Source organism: Amblyomma americanum, chromosome 1 (genome assembly GCF_052857255.1).
Source record: "Amblyomma americanum isolate KBUSLIRL-KWMA chromosome 1, ASM5285725v1, whole genome shotgun sequence".
NCBI classification, from domain to species: Eukaryota; Metazoa; Arthropoda; class Arachnida; order Ixodida; family Ixodidae; genus Amblyomma; species Amblyomma americanum.
This window is the reverse complement of record NC_135497.1, coordinates 296,233,622-296,247,993: the sequence shown is the minus strand read 5'-3', so window position 1 is coordinate 296,247,993 and position 14,372 is coordinate 296,233,622. Positions and strand designations below refer to the sequence as shown.

At 48.7% G+C, this 14,372-nt stretch overlaps 1 protein-coding gene across 2 annotated transcripts in view; it reads right to left on the bottom strand.

Annotated features, from left to right (window-relative positions):
* Positions 1–1,828: 1,828 nt before the first annotated feature.
* The window catches only part of LOC144115262 (histidine ammonia-lyase-like), a 55,920-nt gene continuing 43,376 nt past the window's right edge, over positions 1,829–14,372 (bottom strand). For both annotated transcript variants that reach the window (XM_077649566.1, XM_077649565.1), the window contains 5 exons: positions 13,509–13,604; positions 13,249–13,344; positions 11,150–11,289; positions 3,551–4,026; positions 1,829–2,216 (listed from right to left, as the gene is read on the bottom strand). In XM_077649566.1, the coding sequence (XP_077505692.1) occupies positions 2,006–2,216; positions 3,551–4,026; positions 11,150–11,289; positions 13,249–13,344; positions 13,509–13,604 (1,019 nt within the window). In that variant the 3' untranslated portion in view covers positions 1,829–2,005. The remainder of the gene's footprint in view (positions 2,217–3,550; positions 4,027–11,149; positions 11,290–13,248; positions 13,345–13,508; positions 13,605–14,372) is intronic.

Sequence of the window (14,372 nt, the reverse complement as noted above, 5' to 3'; positions counted from 1 at the left end):
TCCATAAAAACGCAGCCGCCGCGGTCGGGTTCGAACCCGGGAACTCCGGCGCATCCCACGCAGCCGCGTTTTACGCGGTCCAACTAGGCGCGATGCATGCTCACAAACGGAGCGCAAGAGTATAGGCTCCTTCCTTTCTTACGCGCCTTGCTCTATCGCCTATAGAGCAGTCGGCGTGGGTTGTCATGCCTTTAGTTTCTCCACTCCCGCTGCACTTTCATCAACGCTTTTTTTCTTCGCTGTGCCATTGCTCGTTAGGTGCTCTACCGACTGCAAGACACTTCTGGGGATCGATGAAGAAGCACCAATCCGCAACTATATCCGCTCTGTCTCGTAAATCTGCGATGACCGCCTTGTCGACTGAAGAAGTAGTAGAAGAAAAATGCACATACATGAAACTGCATAGAATATGGGATGGCGTTCTCAGCTATTTTTTCAAAGATGGGGGGTTTGTGATGCTAAATTTAACAGCCTTCTAGAAGAACAACGGTTGGTTCACGTCAAGCCAACTATAGTAAAACGTGCTCGAACTATCCAATATGCGCAGTAGAAGCAACATCCACTTGGAAGCATGAAGCCATGCATTAAAATGCCGGTCCGCTGGACACGTGTTTTACACATAATGAGTTCTGTAGGAATATGCACCAGCAGCCGATAAGTTGCCTTCAGTTGTTCAGACCTTAGTTCTTGATCTCTTGAAACCTCCACTTTGCTCAGTTGTGGTTGGTCACAGATATACAGGGTGTCTCGCCTAAGACTTTACACAACATTTTCATTTCGGCATAGCATTGTCAATGGTGTAATACATCAGAATACAGTTAAGACGCGATAATTAGCTGGCTGATTAACTAATATTGAATAATTAACTTTTTAACTATTACTGCTAGGCTCCTTGATTATTTCGAGGCGTGTAGTCCCCCGTAATTAATATCCATATCGGTTTTTAGAATTTCGAAAACGCGGTTACCTTCGCCGCTGTGGCAAAAGAAAATTTGGCTATTTCGACGAGCTATGTGCACTGGAGAGGTTGCTTTGCCTGCAAGCTTCTCTAAAGCACATGCATTTTGCCTCGATGTAGTCAAAATCTGTGGGACCACAGCGCCGTTGGTAACCACATCTTCGAATTCTAAAAACTGATATGGATATTACTTATGGTGGACTACACGCCTCTCAATAATTAAGGGCTTAACAGTAATAGTTAAAAAGTTAATTATTCAATATCACTTAACCAGCCTTCTAGTCAGCACATTGTGGCCGTTTTCTGATGTACTTCACCGCTGAAAAAGCTTTGCCGAAAAAGCGCTCTCCTAACTCAAAAAGCCTATTTTTGAAGAAATTGTGTAAAGTCTTAGGTGAAACACCGTGTATTTGCTAACGCATACTGTTCACTTGCATGTTCGTGTCTGCACCTCTGCATGAAAATTCAATGGAAGTCTTCGTTTTTTTTTTTTAGGCTGCATGACTGATATGATCGCATGCATTTTCGCTATGCAGCCAAAGTGAAGAAACTAAGTGCGGGACGAGAGCTGCATGGGCTGGGTATTTTGGGCAGGGCACGTAAAAGCGCGGTCGTACACAAATGCATCGATGATGTTCAAGTGGCTGTCTTGGGCACAAGCGCTCGTTTATGTCATTATATGAAGTAATTTGTTCAATAGCTGTGGGAGCAGAAATCGGCTTTCCTCACGTCTTTCTTGGAGACCCTGTGCATGTCCTAAATATTGAGTGCAGAGTGAAGCACGCTGCTGCTCCACAGACACGGGTCATCTGCACAGCCATGAGTTCCCGCAGCGTAGCAAGTTAGAAAGTACTTCATGAAGCATCGTGGTATTTTGTATACTTGTCTTTATTTTTCCATATGCATACCTTTTACACGGCCACACTCCACACTTGAGGGAGCCTCATGTTTGAGCACATTTTGTAATCGTTTTACGAAGATATAGTAAAGCAACAAAACTTGCCCATTACCAAAGGACACTGTGGCCAAGTGCACCCCTTTTTCCTCTCAGAAGTCGTGTTTGTCGACCTTGCGCTTCTTGCCGGAGCTTGCCACACTGATCTCGGATGTCGTTGGTGAGGGCATCCGTGTCTCTTCCTCCTGCACCGTGAAGTAGTGGTCCATGTGGGGCTTAACAATGTCCCAAAGACGTGACTGCTTCAGCAGGTCTGTGGCCGCGTCGATGTCGGGCGCCATCACTCGGTCCTTGTCCCATGGCCTTGAAAGAGGGGAGCTTCATTAAGCATTCGTCTTAGAACAACCACTGCAAATGTGTAATCATTGTGTCGGGCACACCCCGCAGCTTGATGGAAAGAGGAACTATAAATGTACTCTCCGACGTAATGCTACCTTCTGCTAACAAAGTTTGCGGAAGTTGGCGGATTTTTTTTTTCATTCTTTACAGCGTCAGCAGTACAGTCCTCTTTCCCCCCAAACCCGTTGCCTGTGCGTGTGAAGCCTCCATCCTGCTGAGCAACCAGTACTGCTAACGCAGCATTGCGCCATCACATCGCACGATCGCCTGTGCATTTCTTTTTCTGATTAACGATTTTTTACCTCTGCACAATCCCCAAACGTGAACATTAAGCCACGATAAGTGTCACAAACTTATGTGCTTCTAAACAACTGACCTTTACAACCCACTGACTTTTAGGTTTTATTCTAGAAAGACTAATTTGAATAATAAGAACCACATTCTTTGCGTGTACATGACATGCGACGGGAAGCTGCGCGACTGAGTTTAACGATTATTCCCTGTAGACCTTTTCACATTTGCCTTTTTTTTTGGCGCAGCCACATTTCCACGGGACTGTGCCAGCAGCGTTCTGGTTGGCGGATTTCATACAGGCATCTAGTGCGCATGCGCAGCGCATTCCAACACACGCGCGCCCTCAATCAAGCAAATCTCTATGCTACCGCTGCGTAACGGTTTAATGCTATATATATATATATATATATATATATATATATATATATATATATATATATATATATATATATATATATTAGCAGACAAGGTAAAGGAAATGAGGGGCTCGTTTGACAAACATATTAAGGAAGCAAACAGTCACCGAAACCAAGGGGCATAGGTGAACACTCGCTGGTGAACACTCTCAAGGTTCGCTTACACGCAGTAAAACATAAATACCCACGAAAGCAGCAGATCGGACAGCCGTCGCCGTAGCTCAGTTGGTAAGAGCACCGGACGCGATATTCGGAGGTCGTGGGTTCGGATCCCACCGGCGGCATGGTAGTTTTTTCTGCTGCTTTATAAGGTGCCAATCAATCGGTTTAAACCAATTGATTGGCACTACAAATAAAAAAAGATTAAAAACATTCCCGTATGCCCCTTGGTTTCTGTGACTGTTTGCTTCCTTAATATATATATATATATATATATATATATATATATGTTACTTGTGTGTGTGCGTGTAGAGTACAGCGGCTATTACGCCGCCATTCGCGCGTGGCACCTTTATCAAGTGTTTTCTAGAAATACGAAAACCATGTCTCAAGCGTTCTTGGTTGGAGCTTGAGCGCCAGAACACTCACTTGACGAACATGCGGACGAGCTTGTAGACGGCCTCCAGGGGCGCGGTGGTCTTGAGCGGACGCAAGAACTCGATGGCCTGGCAGGCACACAGCAGCTCGATGGCTATGATACGTTCCACGTTCTGCACCACCTGGAGCGCCTTGCGCGCCGCGAAGCCGCCCATGGACACGTGGTCCTCAGTGCCGGCGCTCGTGGGCACCGAGTCGACCGAGGCCGGGTGGCAGAGAGCCTTGTTCTCGGACACCAGCGCGGCCGCTGTGCAGTGGGCAATCATGAAGCCCGAGTTGAGGCCGCCGTCCGCCACCAGAAAGGCCGGCAGCTCGCTATACGCCGGGTTGATGAGCCGCTCGGTGCGCCGCTCGCTCATGCTGCCCAATTCGTGGACACCAATGGCCAGGTAGTCGAGCGCCTTGGCCGGGTACTCTCCGTGGAAGTTGCCGCCGGAGATGATCTCTCCACGCTCGCAGAACACCAGCTGGTTACCGGGGACGAGCAGTTCAGGATCGCTCTCGTTTATTGAACATGCCTCGACAAAAAGCACTAGAGCAATACGTCCTGGACAATATTTCGTGTACTGTCTGTACTGTGCTTTGATGTGCGATTGAAATTTCGCCTATTTGGTGCGGCACTAGCGCGGAATGCGAGCGATCCGCGCACAGAGCTTACAGCGCCGACAGATGAGGCCCGTAATCTGCATGTGCAACCTCGGTGCTAAGCTGCGATCTTTAAGTATTCGGGCCTGAGTGCCTGCCCATGCCGACAACATGCACCATTAGCTAATCGCTTCACAAGTGGGGTAAATATGCCTTCACGTGAAGCACACAAACGTTTCCGTTAATCTAATTTAATTTAATTTAGTGAACTAATCTGCACACCGTCCGGTGCCCGTGGCGTAACTGAAACAGTAAAAGGACCCCAGAGGATTTTCCATTACTCAATTAGAATAAGTGAGCTCTATCACAACTCCAGCAGTAGCGCCTACCCCTGAGAGAGAGAGAGAGCGAGAACAACTTTATTAGCCACTTGAGGAGCAGGTGGGCCAAGTGTGGCCCCAAGGTGGGGGTGACGTCTTGGGCCCACGAGACGAGTGAGAGTTGTGTCTCGTTGTCTGGTCTCGCAAGAAGTTGGATCCAACCCTCCGCGGAGGGAGCTGGCAGCAGTGTTGGCGGTAACACGTTACAAGTAACCGCGTTACCGGCAACGCGTTACTCTTTTTCGGTAACTTGGTAATGTACTCGTTACAACTTCGGAACTGTAACGGGTAACGTATTTACGCTAACATTTTTCAGTAACGTGAGGTGTCACGTTACTAGTTACCTTTTGTTCCAATTGTAACCCACTCTACCCCCCTTTTTTTAGAAAAAAAGCGCAGAGCGATTAAAGTGATGTTGTAAATAAACAAGATGTACAGGTGCTCTCGAGGACGCACCCAGCTAAAAAACAGAAAAACAGAATACCCATAAAGCACGAAACGCGTGCACGCATACGCATTCACACACTTGCCTTCACCTACCTCCCCTTCCCAAACCACTCACACACACAACTCTCTAAACAGTGGAAGCATGCGGAGCATTTTGGAACATCACATTTTTCTGAACTACCTTAAATTTGTTGAGAGTTCAGCGATGTTTTCTTTGTGAAGTTAGAATTGATGATGAAATGTCATTTTGTGTTTAATGTCATGTTCAGAAAATGGCTTCACAATGTGCCATAGTGCGGTGGAAACATAGAGCAGCTGCTCCTTCACTGTGCTGCGTAAGCCGATGCTAGTCGTGATATGCTCGCGGCCTACAGGGCGCAGGGCATACTACCAGACTCCCTCAAGACGCTATTGTGGCCGCAAGGCAGTGCGCGCACTCGTGAGCGAACCTTGGTGAGCCTCTGTGCGTGGCTCGAAGAGACGGGCTTGACGTCCCGTCTGTTCTCCGTCAGGCAGTTACGCGCAGTGACCGAACGCTCCGCGAGTGCTACCTTGTACGATTAACAACTGGACGCCCCACTCCAGTTGCAGTCAACATAGTGCTGTGCGCGTGTGTTTTCAATGCTTCTTCATGAACTAACCACGCGCACAACCTGTGCACATTTCTTCTTGTGTAAATAATTTGTGTATATTACCTCTCCCCCTATCCTCTCTCCCTGTCCCTCACCTCTTTCATTTCATTTCTCCATCCTGCCTGCTATCCTTTACTTCCGCTACCCCAGCTCAGGTGCTTCAGTATCGATGGCAGATGCCGGGGCTAGCAAAAATCTTTTTCTTCCTTTTTAGTATTATTTAAAAAAAAACCACTTGCTTGCCATGTGCCATAGAGTTAGAAGCCGCAACATGTATCTATACAGGGACCTTTAGGCCACTATAACATCTGTTTCGTGTTTTTTGGGCGCCGTTTGTAGATGGCGCTTTAACATTGCTAAGCTCCTGCACATTTGTTCAAAGTATTCTCGTTAAATCACGATTTCGCGTAAAATGTTGTTTGGGCTAGAAGTTTTATGTGAAATGTGAGCTTTATAAAATTGTTATCGTAAGTTCTTAATTCGAAGACTAATTAAAATTAATGGCCATGAAGTAACGGCAAAGTAACGTGCGGTACTTTTTTTCGGTAACGGTAACGATAACGCGTTACCTTTTTTTGTAGGTAACGTAGGGCGGTAACGCGTTCATTCTTTTTAGCGTAACGAGTAACGTATTTCGTTCTTTTTTTCGGTAACGCCTACAACACTGGCTGGCAGTAATGCTTGTGTGTGTGTGTGGGGGGGGGGGGGGGGTTACCCTCGCATCCACAGAGGATGTGTGCCTGAGTGGCAAACACTCCGTTGTCGCAATTAGGACAGACGGGGTCATATGCCCCGTCAGTGACGAGGTAAAGTCTACAATGACTGAGAATGGAATTGGTCTGCAGTCTGCGAAGCATGGTGGCTCGCGCTCGGTCGAGGTCGGGGTGGGGAGGCGGGTACACGCGTCTTGTCTCCTTGTAGAAGTTGGTGATTTCCGCATAGGATAGCGGGGCCTCGGCGAGGGCATCCGGGTTTGAGGGGCCGGCTGCGCGGTTAGGTCTCGGGCAAAACGGTCGACCCCTTCAATCCCAGAGTTCCCCGCGTGCGCAGGTACCCACACTAAGCTTACAATGCGTTCGAGAGTGCAGCCGCGGAGAATATGTGCGGCAGGTAGACAAATTGAGTTCGTCGAGAAATTTTGAATGGCTTGTTTAGAATCACTGAGAATCGTGCGTGTGCGGGGATCTACGATGGCCAGCGCGATCGCGAACTCTTCGGCAGCGGTGGGGGAGTGTGTGGGCACTATGGCGGCATTGATGAGGGTGGTGGTTGGCGTGGCTACGCAGGCCACGTATGTGTTGGAGTCGCATTTCGCCGCGTCCACGTACTTGGCGTGTTCGTCGGTAGAATACCTGTCGTCCAGAGTCTGGACCTTGAGTTGGCGGCGCGTATCGTGGCGGCCGGGCAACGTGTTCTTGGCCATGGGTTTGGCGGCCAGCCGACTATAGACTCAAGTTGGAAGGGAAGAAGTGGGGTGGATGTCACCTGTAGGGTTGATGTTAAGACGGTCGAGAATGTGACGACCGTGTTTGGTGCGAGAAAGGCAGTGTATCTGGGCAGTCTCATGTGCTTCGATAAGCTCTGTGAGGGTGTTGTATACCCCGAGCTGGAGCATACGCTGCGTGCTGGCGAACTGGGCAGTCCCATTGCCGCCTTGTACTCCCAACGGATGACGCTATTTACCGCTTCTTCATCTTTGCGGCGCAGGTGGTAATAGGGGCATGGGTAGACAATCCTACTAAGAAGGAAGCCTTGTGTGAGGCGGCAGAGGTCGGTCTCCCGCATGCCTCTGCGGCGAGGCGATGCGGCTGATGGGGCCGTTGATCTGGTGGGTGGTGGTTCGGAGGCGTTGGATGGCTTCCGAGTTCTGCGCGTCGTTTTGCACAAGCGTACATAACACGCGGATAGTCTGCACGCTAGTTATGAGGTGGGTGTCGATGCGGAGTGTGATCGGCTCTTGGAGGTCGGGGATGGGTCGGCGAACCCGCCTATCCCGGATGACTAACAGTTCGGATTTGGTGGGAGAGCAAACGAGACCGTTCGCCTGCACGAAAGCGTGGACGGTGTCGATTGTCTGTTGGAGTGAATCTTGTATCTCCCCGTCCTAGCCAGAGTTGGTCCAGAGGGTGACATCGTCGGGTATAGTGAGTGTTTGATATGGGTTATGGAGTCCAGAAGTGAGGGGAGGCCTCGCCTAGTGATGTTAAGGAGGAACGGGGACAAGACTGCTCCCTGTGGTGTGCCCCGGGTGCCCATGGCAATTTTGTCGCTACAGAGGTCTCCAATGTGGAATTCTGCTGTGCGGTTGTGGAGAAAGTTGGCAATATAGTTGTAGGTGCGGGTGCCTACATTCATTTGGGAGAGGTTGGTCAGTATAGATGCGTGCGACACGTTGTCGAACGCCTTACTGACGTCGAGAACGAGAATGGTGCGTGTGGCCCGGATGGGACCCGGGTCGAGTATGTAGTGTTGTATTTGCCACATGATGTCCTGGGTTGACAGTCCATCCCGGAAACAAATCATGGTGGGGGGACGAGGTCCTCCTTGTCAACGTGGGTGTGAAGTCTGTGAAGAATTATGTGCTCCATCATCTTCCCCAGGCAAGACGTGAGCGAGATGGGCCGGAGGTTGAACTTGAGTCGTTTGCCTGGTTTGGGTATGAAGGTTACCTTGGCATGCTTCCAGGAGTCTGGAAGGCGACCTTCATGTCAGTGGTGGCGTAAAATGTCCGCGAGTTCTTCGACTGAATGGTCGCCGAGCTTGCGTAGCAATTTTGTTGGTGATGCGGTCGTCGCCGGCGGCCGTCTTGATGTGGTTCAGGGCGACGCGGACTTCCGACGCCATGTTTGGGTTCTTAGATACCGTGTATTCCGAGGGCACCCCGCAAATGGTCGACGCCTACCCCTGAGCCTGCATGTCCTGTCAGGCATGGCAGATTCTCGAGAGCACTCATTCCTCAACCTGCATTGGTTAGAGCCGATACGAGTAACTTTCCTAATGCATGGATAGCGGGTGAACGCTGGAGTTATCTGTTACGACATCAGATGATACCGACCCCAGTTACAAAAACTGAGGAGGGGGGGGGGAGGGACACACACCTAAGCTCCGCCTTAAGGGTATGCCGTGACAGGTTAATGCCCATATACGCGGAGTTGGTAATTCTCTCCTTTACATACATAGATCGCTGGGGGCCCTCATATCAATTCTGGCGCAGTGGTGAAGCGGTTAAGCTATGCGCCACTGTACCGGCAGCTGTCTCAAAAACAGCCACCCGTGGGGCTTTTGAGACCTAGGTTGCTCTTCCCGAGCAACCTCTCGCGACCAGTCATTAATTTAGCTGGCACCTTCCGCGGTGGTCAGTTTGCTCACAATTCGATGGAGAGGTTGCGGTGACGTCACAAGTTCACGGGGCCTAGGCGGCAGGAGGGCCACCTGCTTTTTCGCTCACATGCGCCGACGACGACGACATTGAGGACGCCGGGTTTTCCGCTGAACGGGACCCTTAACGTTGTCGCGTTAACAGAAAAAGAGCAGATTTCGTTATAAATGTATGCATAGCACGTCATTAGAAGAGGTCGTTAATTATTAATGCGTTATAATTAAAAGGGTCTGTTCAAGAGGAAATGGCGACCGCCGTACGTCAGCAGCCAGATGGAAGTGGCCCACCTGCCCACTGGGCTACGAATAAACTTAGTATACCACCTCGAATATAACGAAATTTAGTGTGTCATCCTCGGATATAACGAACGCCTGACTGCAAATGCATTCAAGCGATTCGCCAAGGATAGTCTGTTTTTTTTTTACTCAGTCTTGCTCAAGGGAGCGGAGCTGTATGTGCCAGCGCGCACTAGCGCATCAGGAGAACAGTTGGCCTGCTGCTTATGTGGCGCGTTGCGCATCGTTAGAGGTCTTCCTGTCAGTGCACTATTCAGAACAGCTGTACACATTTGTACGTCGTGTTTCCGGGTATGTCAGTGGATATAGAGTGGATGAATCGCTGTGATGAATTTCAAGTATAAATGGTTTTAGGTCCAACATTATGCTTTCTCGGCATTCTAGAATTCCGAACTCATATGCTGCCACTAAAGATGCGTTCACCCACATTACAAGGACATGCGATCATGCATCGGTCGACCGCTTGAGTGCCAGAAAAAACTGAAGCGCAAAGGAGTGTACAATTGGAGCACCGTAATGGTTACCGTAGGCAGGAATGTTCCATGCCGTAACCGAAAATTCCCTCAATTAGACACAAAAATCCCTATTTCAAGCCCCTTTTCGCTGCAGCAGCTTGAAAATTCGGGCACTGAGAAAAAGTGAGACAATTTCAGTTCTTGGAATTCCCGATACGCCGTGAAAATTTCCATTTCACCAAATTGCGCTCCTCACATTATCCGAAAAAGGGAAAACTTCTCGAATGTAACATCACTGTTATCGTGGCAGAATGGGTACATACATACTCGCACTGCTTCCACGCATGCTTGTACTGGCGCCATTGACGTCTTTAACGTAACCTTCCTCGCGAATGTCGATTTTTCGAGTTCGACTAGCGTCTGTGCTTTTAGCGCCTACACTCGCAGATTCGCTGACCGCCATGGCAGAGGAAAAAATGTGTTGCATAACATTTCAGTGGGTACCTGCTCACTGTGGCATTATGGCTAATGAAAAAGCAGATGAAGCGGCCCGTAAGGGCCATCAACATCAGAGATACATTGGAAGTTTTCTCACGAAATCTGATGCGTCCCAAATGGCTAAAAGTTCTGCGTACGAAGAAACGCATCGGCTTTGGAGTTTGCCGACACATCAGTACCAATTTCTTCACTCAATCGACCCACATCTTAGATCAAGACTCACCCAGAATTCCTCGACAACTCGAAACACTTTATCACCGACTTCGTCTGAATGCTGCATATACAAATGGCCTGCGATACCGTTTTGGACAAATGAACAGTCCGCATTGTGACAACTGTGCCTCGATAGAAACTGTGGAACATATCCTGCTTGAGTGCCCTGCGTATGCTAACGAGCGTGCGTACTATGAACATTGCATGCAGAAGCTCTGCCCAGTGCCCCTAACAATGGACAAAGTTTTAGGCCCCTTAGCCTGCTTCAGGCAACAGAGACTTGCAATGAACTTTCTTTTTACATATTTAAAAGACATTGGACATCTCGATAAGCTCTAAATTCGCTTGCAGGTTACCTTCATGCATTCTTCTTGCAGTGAACTTCGTCAGCCCATTTGTCGGACTATGCGCTCCATCATTCCATAGGTTACATCAATACTCGCCACTGCATCCTTAGTACCCATTTCATGCTGCATTTTATCTTCGTTTTTTTTTTCCACCTCTTCACGCTGCTCTCCTTCAGTCTTTATCTCCCAAATTCCCCTCCCTACGCAGAGTAGCATGCCAGCGATATTGAAACGCCGGCTAAATTCTGTTTTTTCATTAAAGAGTCTCTCTCTCTCTGTTGCATCAAAGGGAGCAAGCGTGCTGTTCGTAAAAAAAAAAGGCCCCTGTCGCACAAAGTTCGGCTGCATTTGAGGATACGGGGTTGTCGGTGGCGCTGTTCATTTCGGTAGTGATGATGCCGCGGACGAAGTCGATGGTGTCGTGGACGATGCCGTGCACCTGTGGACAACACCGCAGGGTGTAGGCGTCCTGCACGCGGTGGCAGAACCGGTGGCTCTCTGCAAACAACGACAGAGGTCTATTTAATGCAGGAGAACTTCACAAGGAGGCTGGAAAGTATTGTCCCGCTTCAACAGTCACGCGCCGGAGACGACCATGATGAACAGAATTCATAGTTTACGTCGTCGTCGAGTGCACATGTAAGCATGAAATACACTGCGGGAAAAGCATAGAACATTCTAGGACGGCTCAAATATGGCGGCAGCCGTGCTCCGATATTGGAGCCTCCGTCATAAGCCACTTTTCCTTTTCTTACCTTTTCATAGTGAGTGAAATGGCTGACTCCGCGTCACCAGCTGAGTGATACAGCGCCGCGTGTACGTATACAGTCGAGCCCGGATATATCGAACCTGGTTATTTCGAAATATTTTCTATATCGTTCACAGAGGTCAACCTCTTGAAAATCCTGTACAAGGAAGTCGTTCAGTATATCGAACTCCAATTCCATCGGTTGTTCGATAAATCGAACTGCGCGCTGCACCCCTACAAATGAGTAGCGTTTCTCCTAAAAGCGCACTTCGGTCATTTTACTGATCACTATACGCTCACTATAGGCACCCAAATCCACGCATCTGCTAGCAAAGCTAGCGCTGTGAGTCCGTGTGACGAGGAAAACGTGGGATGTGCTTGAGGGTGGCCTTCTATCTATTGTGCTCATTTTCCCCGTCACACTGCTGTTTTGCAGTGAAGCACACCAAACTTTCTAAAGCCTAGTAGCGGCCCTCGCCTGGCATGCTTCGCCGCCGAAGGCATTGCTGAAACCAACCGTACCTTAATTTAATGAGCGAGTATATTATCTTATTTCTGCTGGACTTGTATCAGGATTCGGAATATTTTTATAGGCAGTGGATAGTTGCAAAGAACAGCCTTCTGCGGCTTTGATGCGAAGCAGGTTAGGCATAGCAGCTCCCAGCGAGCGGTGCGCTGCCAGCTAGTACGCGGGCGGGCGGCTTGTAGATGCAAGTAGCGCGTCACTAGCACTGGTAGGATGTATTCTTGATTTTAGGTTACAGATAAGCTCATCAACTGCCATTTTTTAAGTACCGAATTATTGATGTGTCGAACTATTTCGCGATCGCCTTCGAGTTCCATGCATACGGGTTTGGCTATATATAGGTATAACTCTGCACAGTATCCAGAAAAGGGTTGTAGCGCCGAAAAGGACAGCACATAGCAAGCGAGACGGGACAGGCGCAACTTCCAACTCTTTATTCACCGCGAATGTGAATGAATATAAGGACAACAATTAATTCATTCGCATTCGGGGCCAATAAACAGTTGGAAGTTGCGCCTGTCCCGTCTCGCTTGCTATGTGCTGTCCTTTTCGGCGCTGCAACCCTTTTCTGGAAACATGAACCAACTAGCCCCCCAACAAGTTTTACTCAGCACATTATCTTGTTTTCTGAAGACAGCGCGACCGCGGACCACACAGACCGCCTAAACGCGCTCGTTAACTTTATCGTATGTTAGAGTATGCTTTTTCTATCAGAAAAAAAGGAAAACTAATGCATACATGCCGCTGGTTACGCCTAGCGCCGTCACTAATGAACGATACTTTTTTGTTTCTATAAATAGGCTTCAACCGTGCAGCATCTATTAAAACTTCCACCACCGTTATAAATTTTCGACGGGGATCAACATGCGTTCCCTTAGTGTAAATCTTTAGACAATGTTTCGAAAAGTTTCTTCGCCGAAACATGGACATCAGTCCAACGCGCCGCCGCTAAATATTTAACCCAGTTCTTGGTGGGCTCGATCTTTCTGCTCTCTCCTTTAAAGCACCCTGAATTACCACTAAAGTGAAGACGCTGCTCTCAATGCCGAGTGAACTCATCTACCTGCACCCAGTGACAACAGTTCGTATGAAAGTATGTAATTTTTTACTGTATGGATCTCCTCACGCTAAAGCAGCATCCTCTCAAGCGTTGAAATGGCAGAGAAAGCTGTCCCGTGCTCACCCGCAATTTCTGATGGGAACGTGTCGGAGTGAAGAAGGGCACGCAGCCTTTTGGCCACGAGGCCTTGACCCCAGTGCGGTCGAATCTTCTGGATGTCTGCAGGAGAGAGAAGGTGAGAGAAGAAGTTTCCATGTGTCATGATGAGTTAAAATTACGTCTGCAAAAATCAAAATCGACATCACTTATAGGAACATGCGAGAGCGCGGGTTCAAGCCGCGCGATACTGGCGTGTTCAAGTTTTGAGTTCAGGTAGCGCTTACCGCTTTCGAAGGCCCGTGTGGTACCTTTGAGGACCTCCAGCGTCAACGCCGCCACCACGTCCGCTTGCTGGCTCAGTATGATGGCACGCTGTACAGCTGTAGGCGCGGGGGAAAAAATCACAGGACGGTTACGAGTATGTAACGCGAATGTTTGAGCGTTAGTGTAGTGTGACAGCAAAGAAAGAAGCCGGGCCGGGAGACTCTTGTACCCATCCTTGTTCAGCGGTGGCTTTCGAATCAACCACCTCCAACAGCCTAGGCGGACGACCAAACCACTAACCACCCTTCGCCTCCCACCCTTTCTCCTCTTCCCTCTCCCACCTCTCCCCAAACAGTGCAGATAGTTTCTCCATCTCTCGACTGACCCCATCAGGCTAGTATCCTCAAGCTCTGGTGCAGGCTGGGGTCTAAGGAGCTGCGCAGTTGTGAAAGCACTGAACCTCGCGATGCGATGTTTGAGACCCCAATGTAAAGTAAACCAGAAGAGCCACTGCTATAGCGTACTAAGATGACAGAAGAAATTCGGCGCTCAAAATTTAGCTAATTTTGCAATTTTCAGTTATAATTTCAAAAGTTTAGAAATTCTCCCTGTGTGGTTGAAGTTTGTAGGCTGAAGTGCATGGCGAAGTTTCAAGGTCTTACCGATAGGCGACGTTCTCGAAGTACCAAACGATGTTTTGATTAAGGCACGAACAAATATTCCTAATATTCCTTCGTCTTTGCATCCTCTTCGTTGCGCTTCTCGCAAATCTCATGTTAAATAAATTCAGACTGTTTCTCCTTCAAAAAACGTGGCCTGTTTCCTGTCACCTTCTCTCTTTTTACTCTCCCTTACCTTCCCACTCATTAAAACTTCAAGAAATT